The sequence below is a fragment of the Ranitomeya imitator genome, chromosome 5 (assembly GCF_032444005.1).
Source record: "Ranitomeya imitator isolate aRanImi1 chromosome 5, aRanImi1.pri, whole genome shotgun sequence".
Classification (NCBI taxonomy): Eukaryota; Metazoa; Chordata; class Amphibia; order Anura; family Dendrobatidae; genus Ranitomeya; species Ranitomeya imitator.
In genome coordinates this window covers 522,480,627-522,500,947 of record NC_091286.1, presented here as the reverse complement: position 1 = coordinate 522,500,947, position 20,321 = coordinate 522,480,627, and the positions used below count along the sequence as shown (strand labels likewise).

Genomic DNA, 20,321 nt, shown 5'->3' with positions numbered 1-20,321 from the left:
ATGGTACGTTGTAGGTGGGGTCCCCTAATAAATTTAGCATTTGGACTCATAACATTCAGATTACGCCTTTAGGTACAAGTTCTGTTCTAGTGTTCACCTGAAAGGTTACTTACTTTAGGTCTGTCTGATCTTCTCATCTCCTCAGAGAAGTCTACTTGAAGGTGAGAGAAATGCCAGAAATAGGCACCACAGAGACCTAATTTTTTAATTTCAATTAAATATAACACAGTTTGTATAAATAGCTGTGCTTTCATAATAACGTCTCAAACTGTGTGACAATTAATTCCTAATTGTTACCGCCTGTTCACACGGGGCAAATTTGTTGGAAAACTGAATGTCACTGTCCCATTCATCTGGATGGGACTTGGAGAATTGCATGTGCATGCTCCTGAAGCAATTTCATTCAGGTAAATAGGGGGTATGGCAATGAAGGTCCTACATTTGAATATACCCTAAAGGTCCTATTACCCTTGGGTGTTAACTATTTAAAATCCACCATCTCTTGACAGAGTTCTACAGTACTGGTTTGAGTGGATTATAGCAATGTCATGATGTTCAGAACAGTTTTCTACAGTGAGGAAAAAAAGTATTTAGTCAGCCACCAATTGTGCAAGTTCTCTCACTTAAAAAGATGAGAGAGGCCTGTAATTGACATCATAGGTAGACCACAACTATGAGAGTCAAAATGAGAAAACAAATCCAGAAAATCACCTTGTCTGATTTGGAAAGATTTATTTTTCAAATTATGGTGGAAAATAAGTATCGTTTATACTCGAGTATATGCCGAGAATTTCAGCCCATTTTTTAAGCTGAAATTGCCCCTCTCAGCTTATACTCGAGTCATACCCAGGGGTCAGCAGGGGAGGTGGAGTGGCAGCTGTCTAAGCATACTCACCTGCTCCCGGCGCGGTCCCTGGTTCCCCGGTGCCAGCAGCTTTTTCCTGTATTGAGTGGTCACATGCTACCGCTCATTACAGTAATGAATATGGACCCCACTCCACTCCCATAGGGGTGGAGCCACATATTCATTACTGTAATGAGCGGTACCATGTGACCGCTCACTACAGGAAGAAGCTGTCGGCGCCGGGGAAGTAGGGACTGTGCCAGGAGCAGTTGAGTATAACACAGTGACTGAGCGGTCAATGCAGGAGAATGTAGCGGCGGCTGGCGGTGGTGGAACGCAGAGCAGGTGAATATAGCAAGTGCCAGGGGCCTGAGCGACGAGAGGGGAGTATGTGATTTTTGTTTTATCACAGCAACAGCATATGGGGCAAATGACTGTATGGAGCATCTTATGGGGTCATAATCAGCTTTTATGGAGCATTACATGGGGTAAATGACTGTATAGAGCATCTTATGGGGCCATAATCAGCATTTGTGCAGCATTATATGGGGCAAATGTCTGTATGGAGCATCTTATGGGGCCATAAACAGCATTTGTGGAGCATTATTTGGGGCAAATGTCTGTATGGAGCATCTTATGGGGCCATAATCAGCATTTGTGCAGCATTATATGGGGTGTATTTTGTATGGAGCATCTTATGGGGCCCATCATGAACTGTATGGAGCATTATATAGGGCTCCTGATTCAATATGGATATTCAAAAACACAACCTACTGATGTCTCAATTAATTTTACTTTTCTTGGTATCTATTTTTATTTTTAACATTTTCCAGTAGCTGCTGCATTTTCCACCCTAGGCTTATACTCGAGTCATTAAGTTTTTGTGGCAAAATTCGGGGTCTTGGCTTGTACTCGGGTCGGTTTATACTCGAGTATATATGGTATTTGGTCATTAACAAAAGTTCATCTCAATATTTTGTTATATATCCTTTGTTGGCAAGGACAGAGGTCAAACGTTTTCTGTAAGTCTTCACAAGGTTGGCACACACTGGTGGTGGTATGTTGGCCCATTCCTCCATGCAGATCTCCTCTAGAGCAGTGATGTTTTGCACCTGTCGCTGGGGAACATGGACTTTCAACTCCCTCCAAAGGTCACTCCATGTTGTGAATTCTGTGGCAGAGCTCCCTCCTGTGGTCACAAGTGGTACTTCGGCTGATTCTCTCTGGGAGCTTCCGTTTGTGGAGGAAACTGGTACTGCTGCTTCTGAGTTTCCACCCTCAGGTGATCTGGTGAGGTCGTTAGGTGCTTCTCTACTTAACTCCACCTGATGCTTTGATCCATGCTTCCTGTCAATGTTCCAGTGTTGGACTTGTGTTTCTCTGGATCATTCCTGTGGCTTGCTGCTCTGCATAGCTAAGTGCTTCTTTGCTATTTGTTGCTATTTTTTCTGTCCAGCTTGTCTATTTGTTTTGCTGGAAGCTCTGGGACGCAAAGGGTGTACTTCCGTGCCGTTAGTTCGGTACGGAGGGTCTTTTTGCCCCTTTGCGTGGTTTTCTTTAGGGTTTTGTGTAGACCGCAAAGTTATCTTTCCTATCCTCGTTCTGTCTAGAATATCGGGCCTCACTTTGCTGAATCTATTTCATCCCTACGTTTGTCTTTTCATCTTACTCACAGTCATTATATGTGGGGGGCTGCCTTTTCCTTTGGGGTATTTCTCTGAGGCAAGGTAGGCTTATTTTTTCTATCTTCAGGCTAGTTAGTTTCTCAGGCTGTGCCGAGTTGCATAGGGAGCTTTAGGCGCAATCCACGGCTGCCTCTAGTTGTGTTTGGAGAGGATCAGGGATTGCGGTCTGCAGAGTTCCCACGTCTCAGAGCTCGTTCTATTATTTTGGGTTATTGTCAGATCACTGTATGTGCTCTGACCTCCATGTCCATTGTGATACTGATATGCCTTTTATAACAGTACAGGAAGCCAAAAGTACTAATGATTCTCAATAGAGGGAAAAAAGAAGTTCTGAGACCATTTTTTTTTCTTGGCTTTGTGTTTTGTCTTTTTTTTCCCCTAGACATTTGGGTGGTTCAGTACACAGGTGTAGCGATGGACATTAGAAGTCTGTCTTCATTTGTGGATCAGCTCTCGGCAAGAGTACAAAAGATTCAAGACACTATTGATCAGAAATCTATGTTAGAACTAAGAATTCCTATTCCTGATTTGTTTTTTGGAGATAGAACTAAGTTTCTGAGTTTCAAAAATAATTGTAAGTTATTTCTGGCCTTGAAACCTCGTTCCTCTGGTGATCCAGTTCAACAGGTTTTGATTATTATTTCTTTTTTGCGCGGCGACCCTCAGGACTGGGCATTTTCTCTTGCGCCAGGAGATCCTGCATTAAGTAATATCAATGCGTTTTTCCTGGCGCTCGGATTGCTGTACGATGAGCCTAATTCAGTGGATCAGGCAGAAAAGAATTTGCTGGCTCTTTGTCAGGGTCAGGATGAGATAGAGGTATATTGCCAGAAATTTAGAAAATGGTCAGTGCTCACTCAATGGAATGAATCTGCGCTGGCAGCTATGTTCAGAAAGGGTCTCTCTGAAGCCCTTAAGGATGTCATGGTGGGATTTCCTATGCCTGCTGGTTTGAATGAGTCTATGTCTTTGGCTATTCAGATCGGTCGACGCTTGCGTGAGCGTAAATCTGTGCACCATTTGGCGGTATTACCGGAGCTTAAACCTGAGCCTATGCAGTGCGATAGGACTTTGACCAGAGTTGAACGGCAAGAACACAGACGTCTGAATGGGCTGTGTTTCTACTGTGGTGATTCCACTCATGCTATCTCTGATTGTCCTAAGCGCACTAAGCGGTTCGCTAGGTCTGCCACCATTGGTACGGTACAGTCAAAATTTCTTCTGTCCGTTACCTTGATCTGCTCTTTGTCATCATATTCTGTCATGGCGTTTGTGGATTCAGGCGCTGCTCTGAATTTGATGGACTTGGAATATGCTAAGCGTTGTGGGTTTTTCTTGGAGCCCTTGCAGTGTCCTATTCCATTGAGAGGTATTGATGCTATGCCTTTGGCCAAGAATAAGCCTCAATACTGGACCCAGCTGACCATGTGCATGGCTCCTGCACATCAGGAGGATATTCGCTTTCTGGTGTTGCATAATCTGCATGATGTGGTCGTGTTGGGGTTGCCATGGCTACAAGCCCATAATCCAGTATTGGATTGGAAATCCATGTCGGTGTCCAGCTGGGGCTGTCAGGGGGTACATGGTGATGTTCCATTTTTGTCAATTTCGTCATCCACCCCTTCTGAGGTTCCAGAGTTCTTGTCTGATTACCGGGATGTATTTGATGAGCCCAAGTCCGATGCCCTACCTCCGCATAGGGATTGTGATTGTGCTATCAATTTGATTCCTGGTGGTAAATTCCCAAAAGGTCGACTGTTTAATTTATCCGTGCCTGAGCACACCGCTATGCGCAGTTATGTGAAGGAATCCCTGGAGAAGGGGCATATTCGCCCGTCATCGTCGCCATTAGGAGCAGGGTTTTTTTTTGTAGCCAAAAAGGATGGTTCGCTGAGACCTTGTATAGATTATCGCCTTCTTACTAAGATCACTGTTAAATTTCAGTACCCCTTGCCTTTGTTATCTGATTTGTTTGCTCGGATTAAGGGGGCTAGTTGGTTCACCAAGATTGATCTTCGTGGTGCGTATAATCTGGTGCGAATCAGGCGAGGCGATGAATGGAAAACTGCATTTAATACGCCCGAGGGTCATTTTGAGTATCTAGTGATGCCATTCGGACTTGCCAATGCTCCATCAGTGTTTCAGTCCTTTATGCATGACATCTTCCGAGAGTACCTGGATAAATTCCTGATTGTGTACTTGGATGACATTTTGATCTTCTCGGATGATTGGGAGTCTCATGTGAAACAGGTCAGAACGGTTTTTCAGGTCCTGCGTGCTAATTCTTTGTTTGTGAAGGGATCAAAGTGTCTCTTTGGTGTGCAGAAGGTTTCATTTTTGGGGTTCATCTTTTCCCCTTCTACTATCGATATGGATCCTGTTAAGGTCCAAGCCATCCATGACTGGACTCAGCCGACATCTCTGAAAAGTCTGCAAAAGTTCCTGGGCTTTGCTAATTTTTATCGTCGCTTCATCTGCAATTTTTCTAGTATTGCCAAACCATTGACCGATTTGACCAAGAAGGGTGCTGATTTGGTCAATTGGTCTTCTGCTGCTGTGGAAGCTTTTCAAGAGTTGAAGCGTCGTTTTTCTTCTGCCCCTGTGTTGTGTCAACCTGATGTTTCTCTTCCGTTCCAGGTCGAGGTTGATGCTTCTGAGATTGGAGCAGGGGCTGTTTTGTCGAAGAGAGGTTCTGATTGTTCAGTGATGAAACCATGCGCTATTTTTTCCAGGAAGTTTTCGCCTGCTGAGCGGAATTATGATGTGGGCAACCGAGAGTTGCTGGTCATGAAGTGGGCATTCGAGGAGTGGCGTCATTGGCTTGAAGGAGCTAAGCATCGCGTGGCGGTATTGACTGATCATAAGAACCTGACTTATCTCGAGTCTGCTAAGCGTTTGAATCCTAGACAGGCTCGTTGGTCGCTGTTTTTCGCCCGTTTTGACTTTGTGATTTCGTACCTTCCGGGCTCTAAAAATGTGAAGGCGGATGCTCTGTCTAGGAGTTTTGTGCCCGACTCTCCGGGTTTATCTGAGCCGGCGGGTATCCTCAAGGAAGGAGTAATTGTGTCTGCCATCTCCCCTGATTTGCGGCGGGTGCTGCAAAAATTTCAGGCTAATAAACCTGATCGTTGTCCAGCGGAGAAACTGTTTGTCCCGGATAGGTGGACAAATAAAGTGATCTCTGAGGTTCATTGTTCGGTGTTGGCTGGTCATCCTGGAATCTTTGGTACCAGAGAGTTAGTGGCTAGATCCTTTTGGTGGCCATCTCTGTCGCGGGATGTGCGTTCTTTTGTGCAGTCCTGTGGGATTTGTGCTCGGGCTAAGCCCTGCTGTTCTCGTGCCAGTGGGTTGCTTTTGCCCTTGCCGGTCCCGAAGAGACCTTGGACACATATCTCTATGGATTTTATTTCAGATCTTTCCGTCTCTCAGAAGATGTCAGTCATTTGGGTGGTCTGTGATCGCTTTTCTAAGATCGTCCATCTGGTACCCTTGTCCAAGTTGCCTTCCTCCTCGGATTTTGTGCCATTGTTCTTCCAGCATGTGGTTCGTTTGCATGGCATTCCAGAGAATATCGTTTCTGACAGAGGTTCCCAGTTTGTTTCGAGGTTTTGGCGAGCCTTTTGTGGTAGGATGGGCATTGACTTGTCTTTTTCCTCGGCTTTTCATCCTCAGACTAATGGCCAGACCGAACGAACCAATCAGACCTTGGAAACCTATCTGAGATGCTTTGTTTCTGCCGATCAGGATGACTGGGTGTCCTTTTTGCCTTTGGCTGAGTTCGCCCTTAATAATCGGGCCAGCTCGGCTACCTTGGTTTCGCCATTTTTCTGCAATTCTGGGTTCCATCCTCGTTTCTCTTCAGGACAGGTTGAGTCTTCGGACTGTCCTGGTGTGGATACTGTGGTGGACAGGTTGCAGCAGATTTGGACTCATGTAGTGGAAAATTTGACCTTGTCCCAGGAGAAGGCTCAACGTTTCGCTAATCGCAGACGACTTCGTGTTAGGGATCTGGTTTGGTTATCTTCTCGTCATATTCCTATGAAGGTTTCCTCTCCGAAGTTTAAACCTCGTTTCATTGGTCCTTATAGGATTTCTGAGGTTATTAATCCTGTGTCTTTTCGTTTGACCCTCCCAGATTCTTTTTTCATACATAACGTCTTCCATAGGTCATTGTTGCGGAGATACGTGGCACCTATGGTTCCATCTGTTGACCCTCCTGCCCCGGTTTTGGTGGAGGGAGAAATGGAGTATATTGTGGAGAAGATTTTGGATTCTCGTGTTTCAAGACGGAAACTCCAGTATCCGGTTAAATGGAAGGGTTATGCTCAGGAGGATAATTCCTGGGTTTTTGCCTCTGATGTCCATGCTCCCGATCTTGTTCGTGCCTTTCATGTGGCTCATCCTGGTCGGCCTGGGGGCTCTGGTGAGGGTTCGGTGACCCCTCCTCAAGGGGGGGGTACTGTTGTGAATTCTGTGGCAGAGCTCCCTCCTGTGGTCACAAGTGGTACTTCGGCTGATTCTCTCTGGGAGCTTCCGTTTGTGGAGGAAACTGGTACTGCTGCTTCTGAGTTTCCTCCCTCAGGTGATCTGGTGAGGTCATTAGGTGCTTCTCTACTTAACTCCACCTGATGCTTTGATCCATGCTTCCTGTCAATGTTCCAGTGTTGGACTTGTGTTTCTCTGGATCATTCCTGTGGCCTGCTGCTCTGCATAGCTAAGTGCTTCTTTGCTATTTGTTGCTATTTTTTCTGTCCAGCTTGTCTATTTGTTTTGCTGGAAGCTCTGGGACGCAAAGGGTGTACCTCCGTGTCGTTAGTTCGGTACGGAGGGTCTTTTTGCCCCTTTGCGTGGTTTTCTTTAGGGTTTTGTGTAGACCGCAAAGTTATCTTTCCTATCCTCGTTCTGTCTAGAATATTGGGCCTCACTTTGCTGAATCTATTTCATCCCTACGTTTGTCTTTTCATCTTACTCACAGTCATTATATGTGGGGGGCTGCCTTTTCCTTTGGGGTATTTCTCTGAGGCAAGGTAGGCTTATTTTTTCTATCTTCAGGCTAGTTAGTTTCTCAGGCTGTGCCGAGTTGCATAGGGAGCTTTAGGCGCAATCCACGGCTGCCTCTAGTTGTGTTTGGAGAGGATCAGGGATTGCGGTCTGCAGAGTTCCCACATCTCAGAGCTCGTTCTATTATTTTGGGTTATTGTCAGATCACTGTATGTGCTCTGACCTCCATGTCCATTGTGATACTGAATTGCCTTTTATAACACTCCAGGACCTTCATATGCTTCTAACAAAGCCACTCCTTCGTTTCCCTGGTGGTGTGCTTGGGATCCTTGTCATGCTGAAAGACCCATCCACGTTTCTTCCTCAATGCCCTTGCTGATGGAAGGAGGTCTGCACTCAAAATCTCACGATACATGGCCCCATTCATTCTTTCATGTACATGGATCAGTCATCCTGGTCCCTTTGCAAAAGAAACAGCCCTAAAGCATGATGTTGCCACCCCCTTGCTTCACAGTAGGTATCGTGTTCTATGGATGCAACTCAGCATTCTGTCTGCTCCAAACACGATGAGTTTTGTTTCTACAAAGCAGTTCTACTTTGGTTTCATACAGTAAGACCATATGACATTCTCCCAATACTTTTCTGGATGATTTAAATGCTCTCTAGCAAACTTCAGACAGGCCTGGACATGAATTGGCTTTAGCAGGGGGGCACGTCTGGCACTGCAGGATCTGAATCCCTGGTGGCGTAGTGTGTTACTGATGATAACCTTTGTTATGGTGGTCTAAGCTCTATGCAAGTCATTTACTAGATCCCCCCATGTGGTTCTGGGATATTTGCTCACTTTTCTTGTGATCATTTTGACCCCATGGAGTGAGATCTTGCATGGAGCCCCAGATCGAGGGAGATTAACAGTGGTGTTGTATGTCTTCCATTTTCTTATTATTGCTCCCACGGTTGATTTCACCACACCAAGCTGTTTGCCTATTGCAGATTCAGTCTTCCCAGCCTGGTGCAGTGCTGCAATTTTGTTTCTGGTGTCCTTCGACAGCTCTTTGGTCTTCACCATAGTGGAGTTTGGAGTCAGACTGTTTGAGGGTGTGGACAGGCGTCTTTTATACTGATAACAAGTTCAAATAGGTGCCATTACTACAGTTAATGAGTGGAGGACAGAGGAGCTTCTTAAAGAAGAAGTTACAGGTCTGTGAGAGCCAAAAATCTTGCATGTTTTAGGTGACCAAATGCTTATTTTCCACCATAGTATGCAAAATAAATCTTGCCATATCAGACAAGGCAATTTTCTGGATTTGTTTTTTCATTTTGACTCTCATAGTTGTCGTCTACCTATGATGTCAATTACCGGCCTCTCTCATCTTTTTAAGTGGGAGAACTTGCACAATTGTTGGCTGACTAAATACTTATTTTCCCCACTGTATATAAGCATTATCAAGTAATTAAGAGAAGTTTCATACCTCTGGATATGTCAAAAGGCTTTAATATATCGTGTTTATAACACCAATGTTGAAAGAGGTGTGGGGAGAGGAATTTTAAGAGAAATAGGGGATTGGGACTTAGAGGGGAAAATAATTTATAAGTAGGTTAATTAGTAAAGGGCAGACTATGGGGAGATTAAATGTGTATTGGTTATTATTCTTATGATAGATTTTCAGCCAGCAACAGAACTGAATGTTAACATCTGGTTTAAAGCCCTGACCCCCATGGGTCTATTAAACCAAACTTAGATCGGCATATGGTTCTGTGTTGATCCTAATTCAGTTCATTAGATCTGTCAGTAGGCAAGGTGTTGTGGCTGTGCTACAGACATGAAAATGTGGCTGACGACAGCTGTCTGAAATCGACTTCTGTATTTAAAAATGTTTCCAATCGCTTACAGCGAGGAGACAATTTGAAAAGTTAAAACAAATAGCGGTTTAGAAAGTTTCAGAACTTCTCATTATGCAATGAATAAACTTTAAGGCATACACAATCTGTATAAATAATAACACAAATTTGGCATTCCTTTAAATGTTGCCAGAATATACCACGAACAGAGATCAATGTAGCTCTCTCAGAGGACAACATTGCATTAATATGACATCTCAAAATCCAAAATTCATATTCCAAAACATTACCATATGAGATAATTAACTTTTCTCTTTAACAATCATCTAAATTGATGTTGTGCCTTCTAATGCATGCAAGCCATTACAGACTCAAGTTTCCTTCCTGTCAAATGTAATGAAGTGCTATCAACACCTACCATTATTTAAGCTAACGGCCTATGATGTCCTTTATTTCGAAGAGTGCTTATAAATCTGTATGTGTCAGACTTTGTGCCATGTAAATAGACAGGAACAAGGGGAGACGATGGCTAGCAGTCAGGAGAATCAGTGACAGGTTCTTGGATTAATACAGTTTAATCTATTTGCTAGCCCTGTATTACACGATCAGAACTTGGCATAAAGTAATCCAATACCATTAGCAAATGTATTCCCACGTGTATTGAACCATCATTGAATGGCCACTCTGTCTGACAACATTTTTTCTCTGATGGTGGCAATTTGTCCAGGGTCCATAGACTATAGTTTGAGTAGATCGCTTAAAATTTCTTTATTAGAAATACATTAAAGAAGCAAATCCATGCAGAGATTTAAAAGCTAACGCGTTTTTAGTGCAATAACTACCCTTAGTCATAGTATTGATGCTATGAATAAGAGCGATTGTCGCCCCAGAAACACCTTAGTGTTTTAATCTCTGCATGAATTTGCTAGTTTTAATTGATTTCTACTTAAGGGATTTTAGCCTACCGGATGGATTTACCAAAATTTCCTTCTCCAGTAGTCTGCATTGTTGTGCTGCACCAGTAGCATCTGGCCCACACCAGCTCAATAATCTCAGCTATGCATTCATCGGGAAGCGTTGTGAGCTCCATATTACATTATAAAATTTGGGTCGTCTATGTACTGTAGGAATCTGTACTCACTCGACTGCGGTTGACATAGGTGCGGGAAGGGGTATTGTTGAAATGCCCAAGCAAGTTTATTAAAACTGCATAAACCGCTCTTGATAGCCAAAACAAACAGACAGCCTTTTACAGCACAAAGTGGAAAGCAAACAGAAAAATAAGCAGTCCATGTAGTACTGCGGTTCTGCCAGCTCAGGTCAGTGTGTTCAGCAACGTACACTGGAGGTCTCTACACCTCCAGCCACAGACACCGAATGAGACATTTGGCCTCCATTCATTAGCCAAACCACGCTTCTGGGGTTGGGATATGTGAGCGGTCATTCCCACCCATCTCTTATGACTGCTTGTAAAACCCAGCCCTGGAATGGCCAAATAACTCTCTCATCACTATACGTGCTGGAGCATACTTCCGAGCTCACATCACCGCAGCTAATAGCCGTGATGACACATATCTCCCCTCAGGGACTCATCCGGCAGCTATCTTACAGTACTTTCAAAAATGATTTCTTGTAACTCTAAAGGTACCTTCACACTCAGCGACGCTGCAGCGATACCGACAACGATGTCGATCGCTGCAGCGTCGCTGTTTGGTCGCTGGAGAGCTGTCACACAGACAGCTCTCCAGCGACCAACGATGCCGGTAACCAGGGTAAACATCGGGTTACTAAGCGCAGGGCCGCGCTTAGTAGCCCGATGTTTACCATGGTTACCATCGTAAAAGTAAAAAAAACAAACACTACATACTTACCTTCAGCTGTCTGTCCCCGACGCTCTGCTTTCCTGCACTGACTGTAAGCACAGCGGCCGGAAAGCAGAGCGGTGACATCACCGCTCTGCTTTCCAGCTGGCCGACGCTGACACAGGATGCAGGAGGAGTGCAGAGGTGCAGTGAAGCTGAGCATCGGGGACAGACAGCAGAAGGTAAGTACGTAGTGTTTGTTTTTTTTACTTTTACGATGGCAACCAGGGTAAACATCGGGTTACTAAGCGCGGCCCTGCGTTTAGTAACCCGATATTTACCCTGGTTACCAGTGAAGACATCGCTGAATCGGCGTCACACACGCCGATTCAGCGATGTCTGCAGGGAGTCCAGCGACGAAATAAAGTTCTGGACTTTCTGCAGCGACCAACGACATCACAGCAGGATCCTGATCGCTGCTGCGTGTCAAACACAATGATATCGCTAGCCAGGACGCTGCAACGTCACGGATCGCTAGCGATATCGTTGTGAAGTTGTTTAGTGTGAAGGTACCTTTAGTAAATGTATTTACTGCATAGAAGATGTTAGGTGATCAAAGACACATTAGGTCGATGAGATCACGTGATTAAAAACTGACTAGCTGAAACCTTCTAAGATTTTTATTTTTAGAAACAGGAGGTTAATTTTTCCTATATGAGTCATGAGTCACTACAAAAGTCCCTGGCAGGGGATAATAAATGCAGGCACAAGATACTCCTTGTTTCTACATAGAGCAGAGAAAAGAGGAGAATTAACTGGATAGAAAGGCAAAATGAGCAATTGTAAGTACACAGTGCTGTATAATACCATGACTGCAATATATTAAGAGGATAAAAACTTTGATGGGAGGAGTGCTTCTTTAATTGCATACAAAAATATGTTTATGTGATAGGGAGTTGTCTCAAAAGGCACATTACTTTTCATAAATCTTTTGTTCTCTTTGTTTGCCACATAAAGCTAGAAAGAGCAAGCATTCAAACTCAAATAATAACTGAATATGGTGAAATCAAATGCCTCAACACAACCGAGCCAATGGTCCCCTGATGGTTCTTATTTTCTACGCTTCTGTGTGATGGATTGTCTCCACACTCTGGCCATATGTCGACCCCACTGATATCACCACTGCCGCTAGTGATGGAGCTCGATAGTTCCATATTGAGACACCATGTTATTGCCAATGTGGCACCAGGGATCCATCGACAACTAGCCAGCACGGGGGATGTGGGCTTTGAAGGTTAACTTGGATTTTGAATCTTAATCTTCAGCTAGTTCTGAAAAACAATATTAATTATGCTGTGTTGTAATTATGTGTGAAAACGAAATATGGACTGGACAAACATTCCTAACAAATCATGCCCATAAAAGTCATCCGCACTTTTTTAATGAAATAATGTAACAGAAGCATCCATAGAATTATTCTATAGTCACCAAAGCTTCTGTCTTTTCTCTTAAGTGCTGACAGAGTGACAGATTCTTGATAATATGCATTTTCTAATTTTTTTTTTTTCTTGTTTAGTTAGCATTATTAAAACCCATACTGAAGAAAAGTCATAATCATATCCAAAGCATGGGCAAATATCATAATGTGTTGGATCTGACTTAATTTATATTCAACTATTCTTATATATTATAATGCACTTTGGTTTCTCTACATTTTGTTGCATTAAAGTTTTCTAACATTTTCTACTGCTAATAAAGAATTGAAGCCGTTCTGCAGTACCCAGCAGTAGCCACGACACTCTGAAAGGAGCTGTGCTTTGCATCTGTATTCAAAGTGATTACATCCTGTGATAAACAAAAAAAAGTTGCACTCTGTAGTGCTAAAGCATGTCAATATGGAATATATAAAATATGAATAGCAATAGTGCTTCTGGATACTAGGAAAAAAATGGGACGCTTAGCACATAATTATGTGCTAAGCGTCTAATTTTTTCCCTAGTATAAATTCTTGCTATATCTATATGCCACTATTTGTATTTTACTTGCTATTTATATACAGAATGTTTTATACTTTTTTGATGTAAATTATGACTTATAATATCATACCCTTGTGCTGTGTCCAGCTATCTTGTGCCACCTGGTGGTTCTTTTTCCCGTGTTATATGTGTGTTATGATATCAACAATAAAATACATATTTTTTCAAACAATGAAGAGTGTATCATATATATAGGAATATAATGAATAAGTAGATACACATCGAGTCGTTATCAAGTTTTTGTATGAAATGCGGGATTTCATATGTTTTGTACTGATGAGAGGCTTCCGTTGGCCCACTCTGCCATAAAGGCCCGACTGGCTGCAGTGATAGTTGACTTTGTGGAACTTTCTACCATCTCCCTACTGCATCTCTGGATCTCAGCCACAGTGATCTTAGGGTTCTTCTTTACGTCTCTCCCATGGCTCTTCTCCCATGAATGCTCAGTTAGGCTGGACGGGCAGGTCTAGGAAGATTTCTTGAGGTCTCAAACTTCTTCCATTTAAGGATTATGGAGGCCACTGTGCTCTTAGGAACCTTGAGAACTGCAGAAATTCTGTTGTAACCTTGGCCAGATCTGTGCCTTGCCACAGCTCTTCGGCCAGTTCCTTTGACCTCATGATTCTTATTTGGTCTGACATGCACTGTAAGCTGTGAGGTCTTATATAAACAGGTTTGTGCCTTTCCAAATCAAGTGCTATCAGCTATAAACACAGTTAGACCCCAGTGAAGGAGTAGAACCATCTCAAGGAGGATCACAAGGAAATGGACAGCATGTGACTTAAATATGAGTGTCTGAGCAAAGGGTCTGAATACTTATGACCATGTGATATTTTAGTTATTCTTTTGTAATACATTTCTGTTTTTTTTTTCCAGTCAAGATGGGGTGCAGAGTGTACATGAATGAAAAAAATTAACTTTTTCTAATTTATCAAATGGCTGCAATGAAGCAAAGAGTGAAAAATTTAAAGGGGTATGAATACTTTCTGTACCCACTGTAGGTCATCAATATGTTATGACTTGGTTACTACTTTGAAGCGATTTCTTAAAGAAAAAAAGCCTGGGAATTTGTTTGTACGTATCAGTATTCTTGTTTAAGTTTAAGGGTGTGTTCACATGTGGTCGATAGGAAAATCCCAGTTAGTTACAGTAGCAGAGTAGATGAGATTGCAAATGTCATCCACATGTTAGAAAAAAAAATTCTTGCAGAAAATAAAAAAAGTGGTGCAGATTTTAAATCTGTATCATGATAATTTCTTCTAGGGATTTTCATGGTGGAAATCCCGCTTTACAGTGCAATTTCAAATCAGTGACAAACTATGACTTGATTTGCAACTGGTGTTTCCCATTACATATAGACATACCCTAGAGCAGGAGTTTTGTGAAACTCTAACCTTGATGAATTATAAGCAACAGGATCTGTTTTGACCACTTTTATATCAGTTCTTAATGAACACTATTGTTTTACAATTAATCTGTTAGTTTCAGATTTTTTAATTACCTGGTAGAAAAACATTTGGATTTTTAATATTTCATTTTTATTTCTACAGTATCGGTGGACAAGTGGCAAGAGCAAGTGAAGGAAGCTACGTCAATAAACATTTCCGCATGGGATTTATGACAATGCCTGCACCTCAAGACAGGCTACCACATCCATGTTCTAGTGGATTCGCCGTGCGTTCACAGTCCCTACATTCAGTGGGTGGTGCTGATGATGACAGCAGTGGTTGTTCCCGGAAACAACCACCTCCAAAACCAAAACGAGACCCAAACACTAAGTTAAGCATTTCTTCAGAGACTGTCAACTCTGGAACCCTAGGCAAGAGTCCAAAGTTCACAGACAGGATAGATGGTAAGTTATCGGTGGAACAAGCGTCCTTTCCAGGTCACATAATTGATGAGACAATCCTATTTTATAAATTGAGGATTCCTATTTTGTTTAGTAAAATTCTGTTGAATTAATTAATTAATGTTTAGTAAAAGAAATAAATCTTAAAAACACCTTAGGAGTTCACACAGTGCAGATTTGGTCAGTAATGTTCATCTGTGCATTGACACAGGAAATATATTTTGGAATGAGTTATATTCATTCTCTATGCACTCCTAATTTTGGCTAAAAAATAGTTATGCAAAATACTGATCAAATGTGCATCGTGTGAAATTAGCCCTAGGTGAGTTCACCAAGGCCATCCACATTTTATTTGTGTGACCACGTTTAGAGATTAGAGATCTAATTTTAGCAAATAGTACTTTTTCCATTTACATAGTGCAGTGTATTTTCCATACCCATTGCGAATGATTTCATAATTAGTGATGAGCGAGTGTACTTGTTGCTTGGGTTTTCCTGAGCAGGTTCGGGTGGTCTCCGAGTATTTGTAACTGCTCAGAGATTTAGTTTTTGTTGATGCAGCTGCATGATTTACAGCTGCTAGCCAGCCTGAGTACATGTGGGGGTTGCCTTGTTGCTAGGGAATCCCCACATATATTCAAGCTGTCTATCAGCTGTGAATCATGCAGCTGAGGCAACAAAAACTAAATCTCCGAGCACTTCCAAATACTCGGAGGTCACCCGAACCTGCTCGGGAAAACCCAAGCAACGAGTACACTCGCTCATCACTATTCATTATATGTAATGTTTTTCAAAATTTCTGCATGCAGTAAGTGTGCAATTTTTGTAGTTTTACTTAAAGGGGTCTATCCATCTTGATAATTTCTGGCATTTTGACAGAATAAATATCTGATTAAAGATTGTAACACCACTGGAAGCCATTTTTCTCTACAGCAATGGTCCCCAACCTTTGTTTCGGGAGCCACGTGAGACTCACGGGCCTATGATGTGCGGTTCATGCTTGTCTTCCAGCTTGGTGCATTAGTACCAGATCTAGCAAACAGGCAGGTTTCCTGATAGTGACAATTTTGATAAGACCCGCACAGAAGACCAAATCTGGATGGTCATATAATGGTCTTGGGGGTGAAAAGATAAATTAAGAATAGTAACCTGGAAATATGATGATACTGCCATCTGGAGGAGGTGCTTACAGCTACATGTGATAGTGTGGTGGGAGTGCTTGATGCACGAATACTGAATCGGGATAAGGTGGGAACCCCTGGATTCAAATATACTACCCCTGTGGGATTTATCTGGGAGAGCTTTGGCCGACATTATACAGAGCGGAATGTGGTTCTCCTGGAAAGAGAGGATGGGGAGCACTGCTCTAGAGAATCATGAATCATAAATGGAGAGCAGGCCAAATATGCACCCGATTCTATTAATTTCTAGGGTATCACCAAAAATTGCTGAACAAGTGCTCTCAGCAAGTTTGCCATAAAAATGTATACTGGGACCTATCTATCATATATTATTTATGCCTTATTCTATTGATGTTCCATAAGCGTCCCAGTTAGGGCAATTTCTTTATAAAACAAATCTCTTTAACAGTATGTAATATTCAATAAATAAATCTCAGAAACCAAGCTATACACGTTGAAGTACGGAATGCCAAGTTCTTGTCATGGCTCAATACGTGACCATCACTTCAATTCTTGTGTATATTATATATCACATAATATGATTTACAGCCACAATAATATGTTGCAATCAATATCCAGGTTACTTAGTGTAACCTGATAGTGTGCTGTATGGGAAAACAGACTAGACCATGGCATGGAAAGCATTGTCTGAAACACATTAAAGAGCGCAATGTCCTGCAGTGACCTTAGTATGTCTCCAGCATTGTCCTCTATGATAGGAAATGTCAAACAATTTATCATCACCGAAACTGCTCTTATGGTTAACAGAGAAAATCGTATTGCATGTAATAAAGAGAAGTGTTTTGTCGACCAGAATGACAGCATACTATACTGGCTGCTAAATATATAAGCCTCTAACTAATATTTCATTACCAGTGATTTTTATGGAAAGTATCATACTGAGTCTTCACAAAATGTTCTGAAAATAAGAACACAGAGCATAATGTATTCTGCTATCTCCCACACTTATTATGTCATTCCCACTTGTACAGCATTTTTCAAATGCAATTTTGATAAAACTTCTCAAAATAAATGTCTTTGAAACAACAGTTATGGTAAAATAGCTATTATTAAACTGTGAAGGTAATGGGGAAGTTGACAAGCATTTTCATGGGAAAACTCATTTCCTTTGTTTTTGCACTGAAAGCATTGAAAAATGTTGGATTCTGTTTTGGCTTTTTGTCATCACACTTTTAGAATAGTGTGTATAAAGAGAAAAATTCTTTTAAAGGGGTTGTCTAGTCCATATCGATAAGTCTGCAGTTACTCTGTGTGACTGCAGACTTATGAATCCCCCCACGGTACGCACTGTGCTCTGCAGGAATTTGCTGGTTTCTGAGTCGGGACCGGTGGGAATGTATGAGTTATACATAGTCCCGGGCAAAAGCCATCTAGTGGGCGTGGCCATACACTTGCATTGAGCAAGGCTACGCCTGTCTACTCCATCTACTCCAGTGGGCATGGCCAACTAGAGGGCGCTGCCTCTTTCTATGCAAGTGTATGGAAGTTAGGCTGCACCTTATTGCTGGGAGTATATACAGAATAACTCATAAATACCCTCCGGTCCCGACTCAGAAGCCAGCCAATCCCTGCAGTGCACCATGTGTGCACTGAGGGGATTTATAAGTCTGCAGTCACACAGAGTCACTGCAGACTTATAAATTTGGACCGGACAGCCCCTTTAATTGAAATAACGAGTCTCTTTAGCAAGCATAAAAATTATCCCCTTATGGTGCTGCATCACCACTACAAGACTTTTTAAGAATATATGTTGTTTAGGTGACTTTTCAGAATAAGCAGTGTGAGATAACGCTCGCTGCAAGTATTGGGGGGCACTCGCTTAGCAACGGGATACACTCAGGCAGGCACGGTTTTTCGCTTAAATAGTCTATCCTTTTTTTATGCAGCATAAACTGGGACATGCACAGTTCATTATTTATATTTCAGATTCAGCTTCAAATCACAGACATTACACATGCTGGACTTCTCACTTTATCCAGTTACCATAGGTGACCTTACGCCAAACAGTTCATCAATGTCCGTGGAACACAGCAAGCACCAACAGTCTGTTCTACTGGCAGATACATCTCTGCCGTTATGATAGCCCCCTTCCCGGGTGTTACCTTTCTGGAGCTCCTTTTCCACACGCTGACCTCCTGTAAGTCCTCTCTCCTCCAGGGAAACTGCCGAACTGGGATCACCAACTTGCCTAGCAGGCACACATCAGTCAGTCCAGATCCTCAGATGGGCTGTAGCTCCCCCAATGCAGTGCCGTTGCAGACTCTGCATATATTGGCCTTTTCCATGCGCTCTTTAGGAAGTCAGTCCCCACCAGGGACCATCCAACACACCAGTCTCTTAGTGCACTGTTCAGGGATCCGATCCTACTCCCAGGATCTCCCAACACACCAGTCTTCCAGATCCACGCCCTCTCAGTGCACTGTTCAGGGATCCGGTCCACACACAGGACCTCCCAACACACAAGCTGTCCAGAATCTACACACTCTCCATTACAGAGCCCATTCCAGATGTGATGCAGCGATGTCCTTGCTGTGCAGTGAAAAGGCAGTGACCCATATAAAGTTCAAAATAAAGTCTTGTTTATTTTATCGCATACTCACAAACCAGAAAAATAAGCAAACAAGTCCTTCGGCATGCAGCCGGGAAAATAAAGTTAGTCCAAAATCCGTTGCCGTGAACGTAAACACCACCGTGTATGTTGGGGTGTCCAGCTTTTTAGGCTCTGCCTGGCCCGTGCTGCTCCACATGGAAAGAGCTCCTCATAAGCCTCCTGCTAGGTCTGACTCCCAGACCATTACTGACACACCCAAACTCTCTTGCAGGTTTTTTTTTTCTTTCCTCAAGATTCTATGGCCATGGGCCACTATAAGATCTGGGCTGGAGGAAATGGACCGGCCCCACTACCTTCCTGCAGTCCGTTTCAAAAATAAAAGCCCATACTGGGTTTTCCTGAATAATTTCTGGGTCAAATAACTTGACCCAGTTCACACTCACTTTTATTCTTCCCTGTGTCTCACAGGCAACCTGCTGTGAGCACAGGGCACTCCAGCGGATCTAATATGCTTCTAAGCACATCCTGGGGGATACATAGCAACCCTCGCATATGACACCGGTCACTGCCTCACACAGACCAGAACCATTCAGGTCCATACATAGGAACCATACACAGGAACCATGTGACCCACACCCTGGTCACATTATCAAGCTGTAACCACTCCCATAGATGGGTGGTGTGTGTGTGGCTAGTTCGACCCACCCAGCTCTCAGAACTAGCCCTGCCAGCCTCACACTAAAACAACACAATTACTTGTGGGACTACAGGTCCCAGAACAACCTTACTTCAGGCTGACAGTGCAGGTTATCTTCCTTTGCGACACACATACCGGTCATTCACAATAATGTCGGACTTTGTCTCATCACCATAGTTATGCCTGCTACTGCCATGCATTCCTATGGCCTCAATACTCCTCCATGCATATTCTGGGGAGACCATGCAGCGCCCTCTACTTGTAACAAGGGTCACTGCATCACAGCATAATGTGTGTGTACAAGAAGACTAACACCAAGTCTGTACATTATATGAATTGCATCTTGAATTTTCACCATGTGTTTCCTCTGCATACTGTATTTCTTTTTTTAGTCATCTCCAAGCTAGTGGGAGGAGGCTAACTGCTGTGATGTCTTCCATACATTGCACACAAAGAAATGAAGGATCCCTGTTCTTTTGTCTCTATGTAGCACAACAGCGGTAGATGTAACCTGCTCCTTCAGTGAGCTGGCAGTTTGTCTTGTCTTGGGCAAGACATTTCAACTGGATTTTTGAATGAATCATTAGGTTAGGAGGCAAGGGCAAGGAGAGAGGAAAAAGTATATTTCTCTAAGAAGATATATTACAGAGTTTGTAATATTTGCTAGCACTGTTAGTTTAAGCAAAGTCTGTAGAAATGACAGTGACAATTAAACAAACATTGAAATGAAAGCCTGGTGGTTCAACCCATATTAATGAATGACATTAACTTTACTGTTTGTTTAAAACCATTGATGCAGATTTATAGACCAC

The 20,321-nt window shown here is 42.8% G+C and overlaps 1 protein-coding gene across 2 annotated transcripts in view; it reads left to right on the top strand.

Annotated features, from left to right (window-relative positions):
* NYAP2 (neuronal tyrosine-phosphorylated phosphoinositide-3-kinase adaptor 2) overlaps positions 1–20,321 on the top strand; it is a 359,909-nt gene that overhangs the window by 227,420 nt on the left and 112,168 nt on the right. For both annotated transcript variants that reach the window (XM_069727546.1, XM_069727547.1), the window contains one exon: positions 14,761–15,062. In XM_069727546.1, coding sequence (XP_069583647.1) covers positions 14,761–15,062 — 302 coding nt within the window. The remainder of the gene's footprint in view (positions 1–14,760; positions 15,063–20,321) is intronic.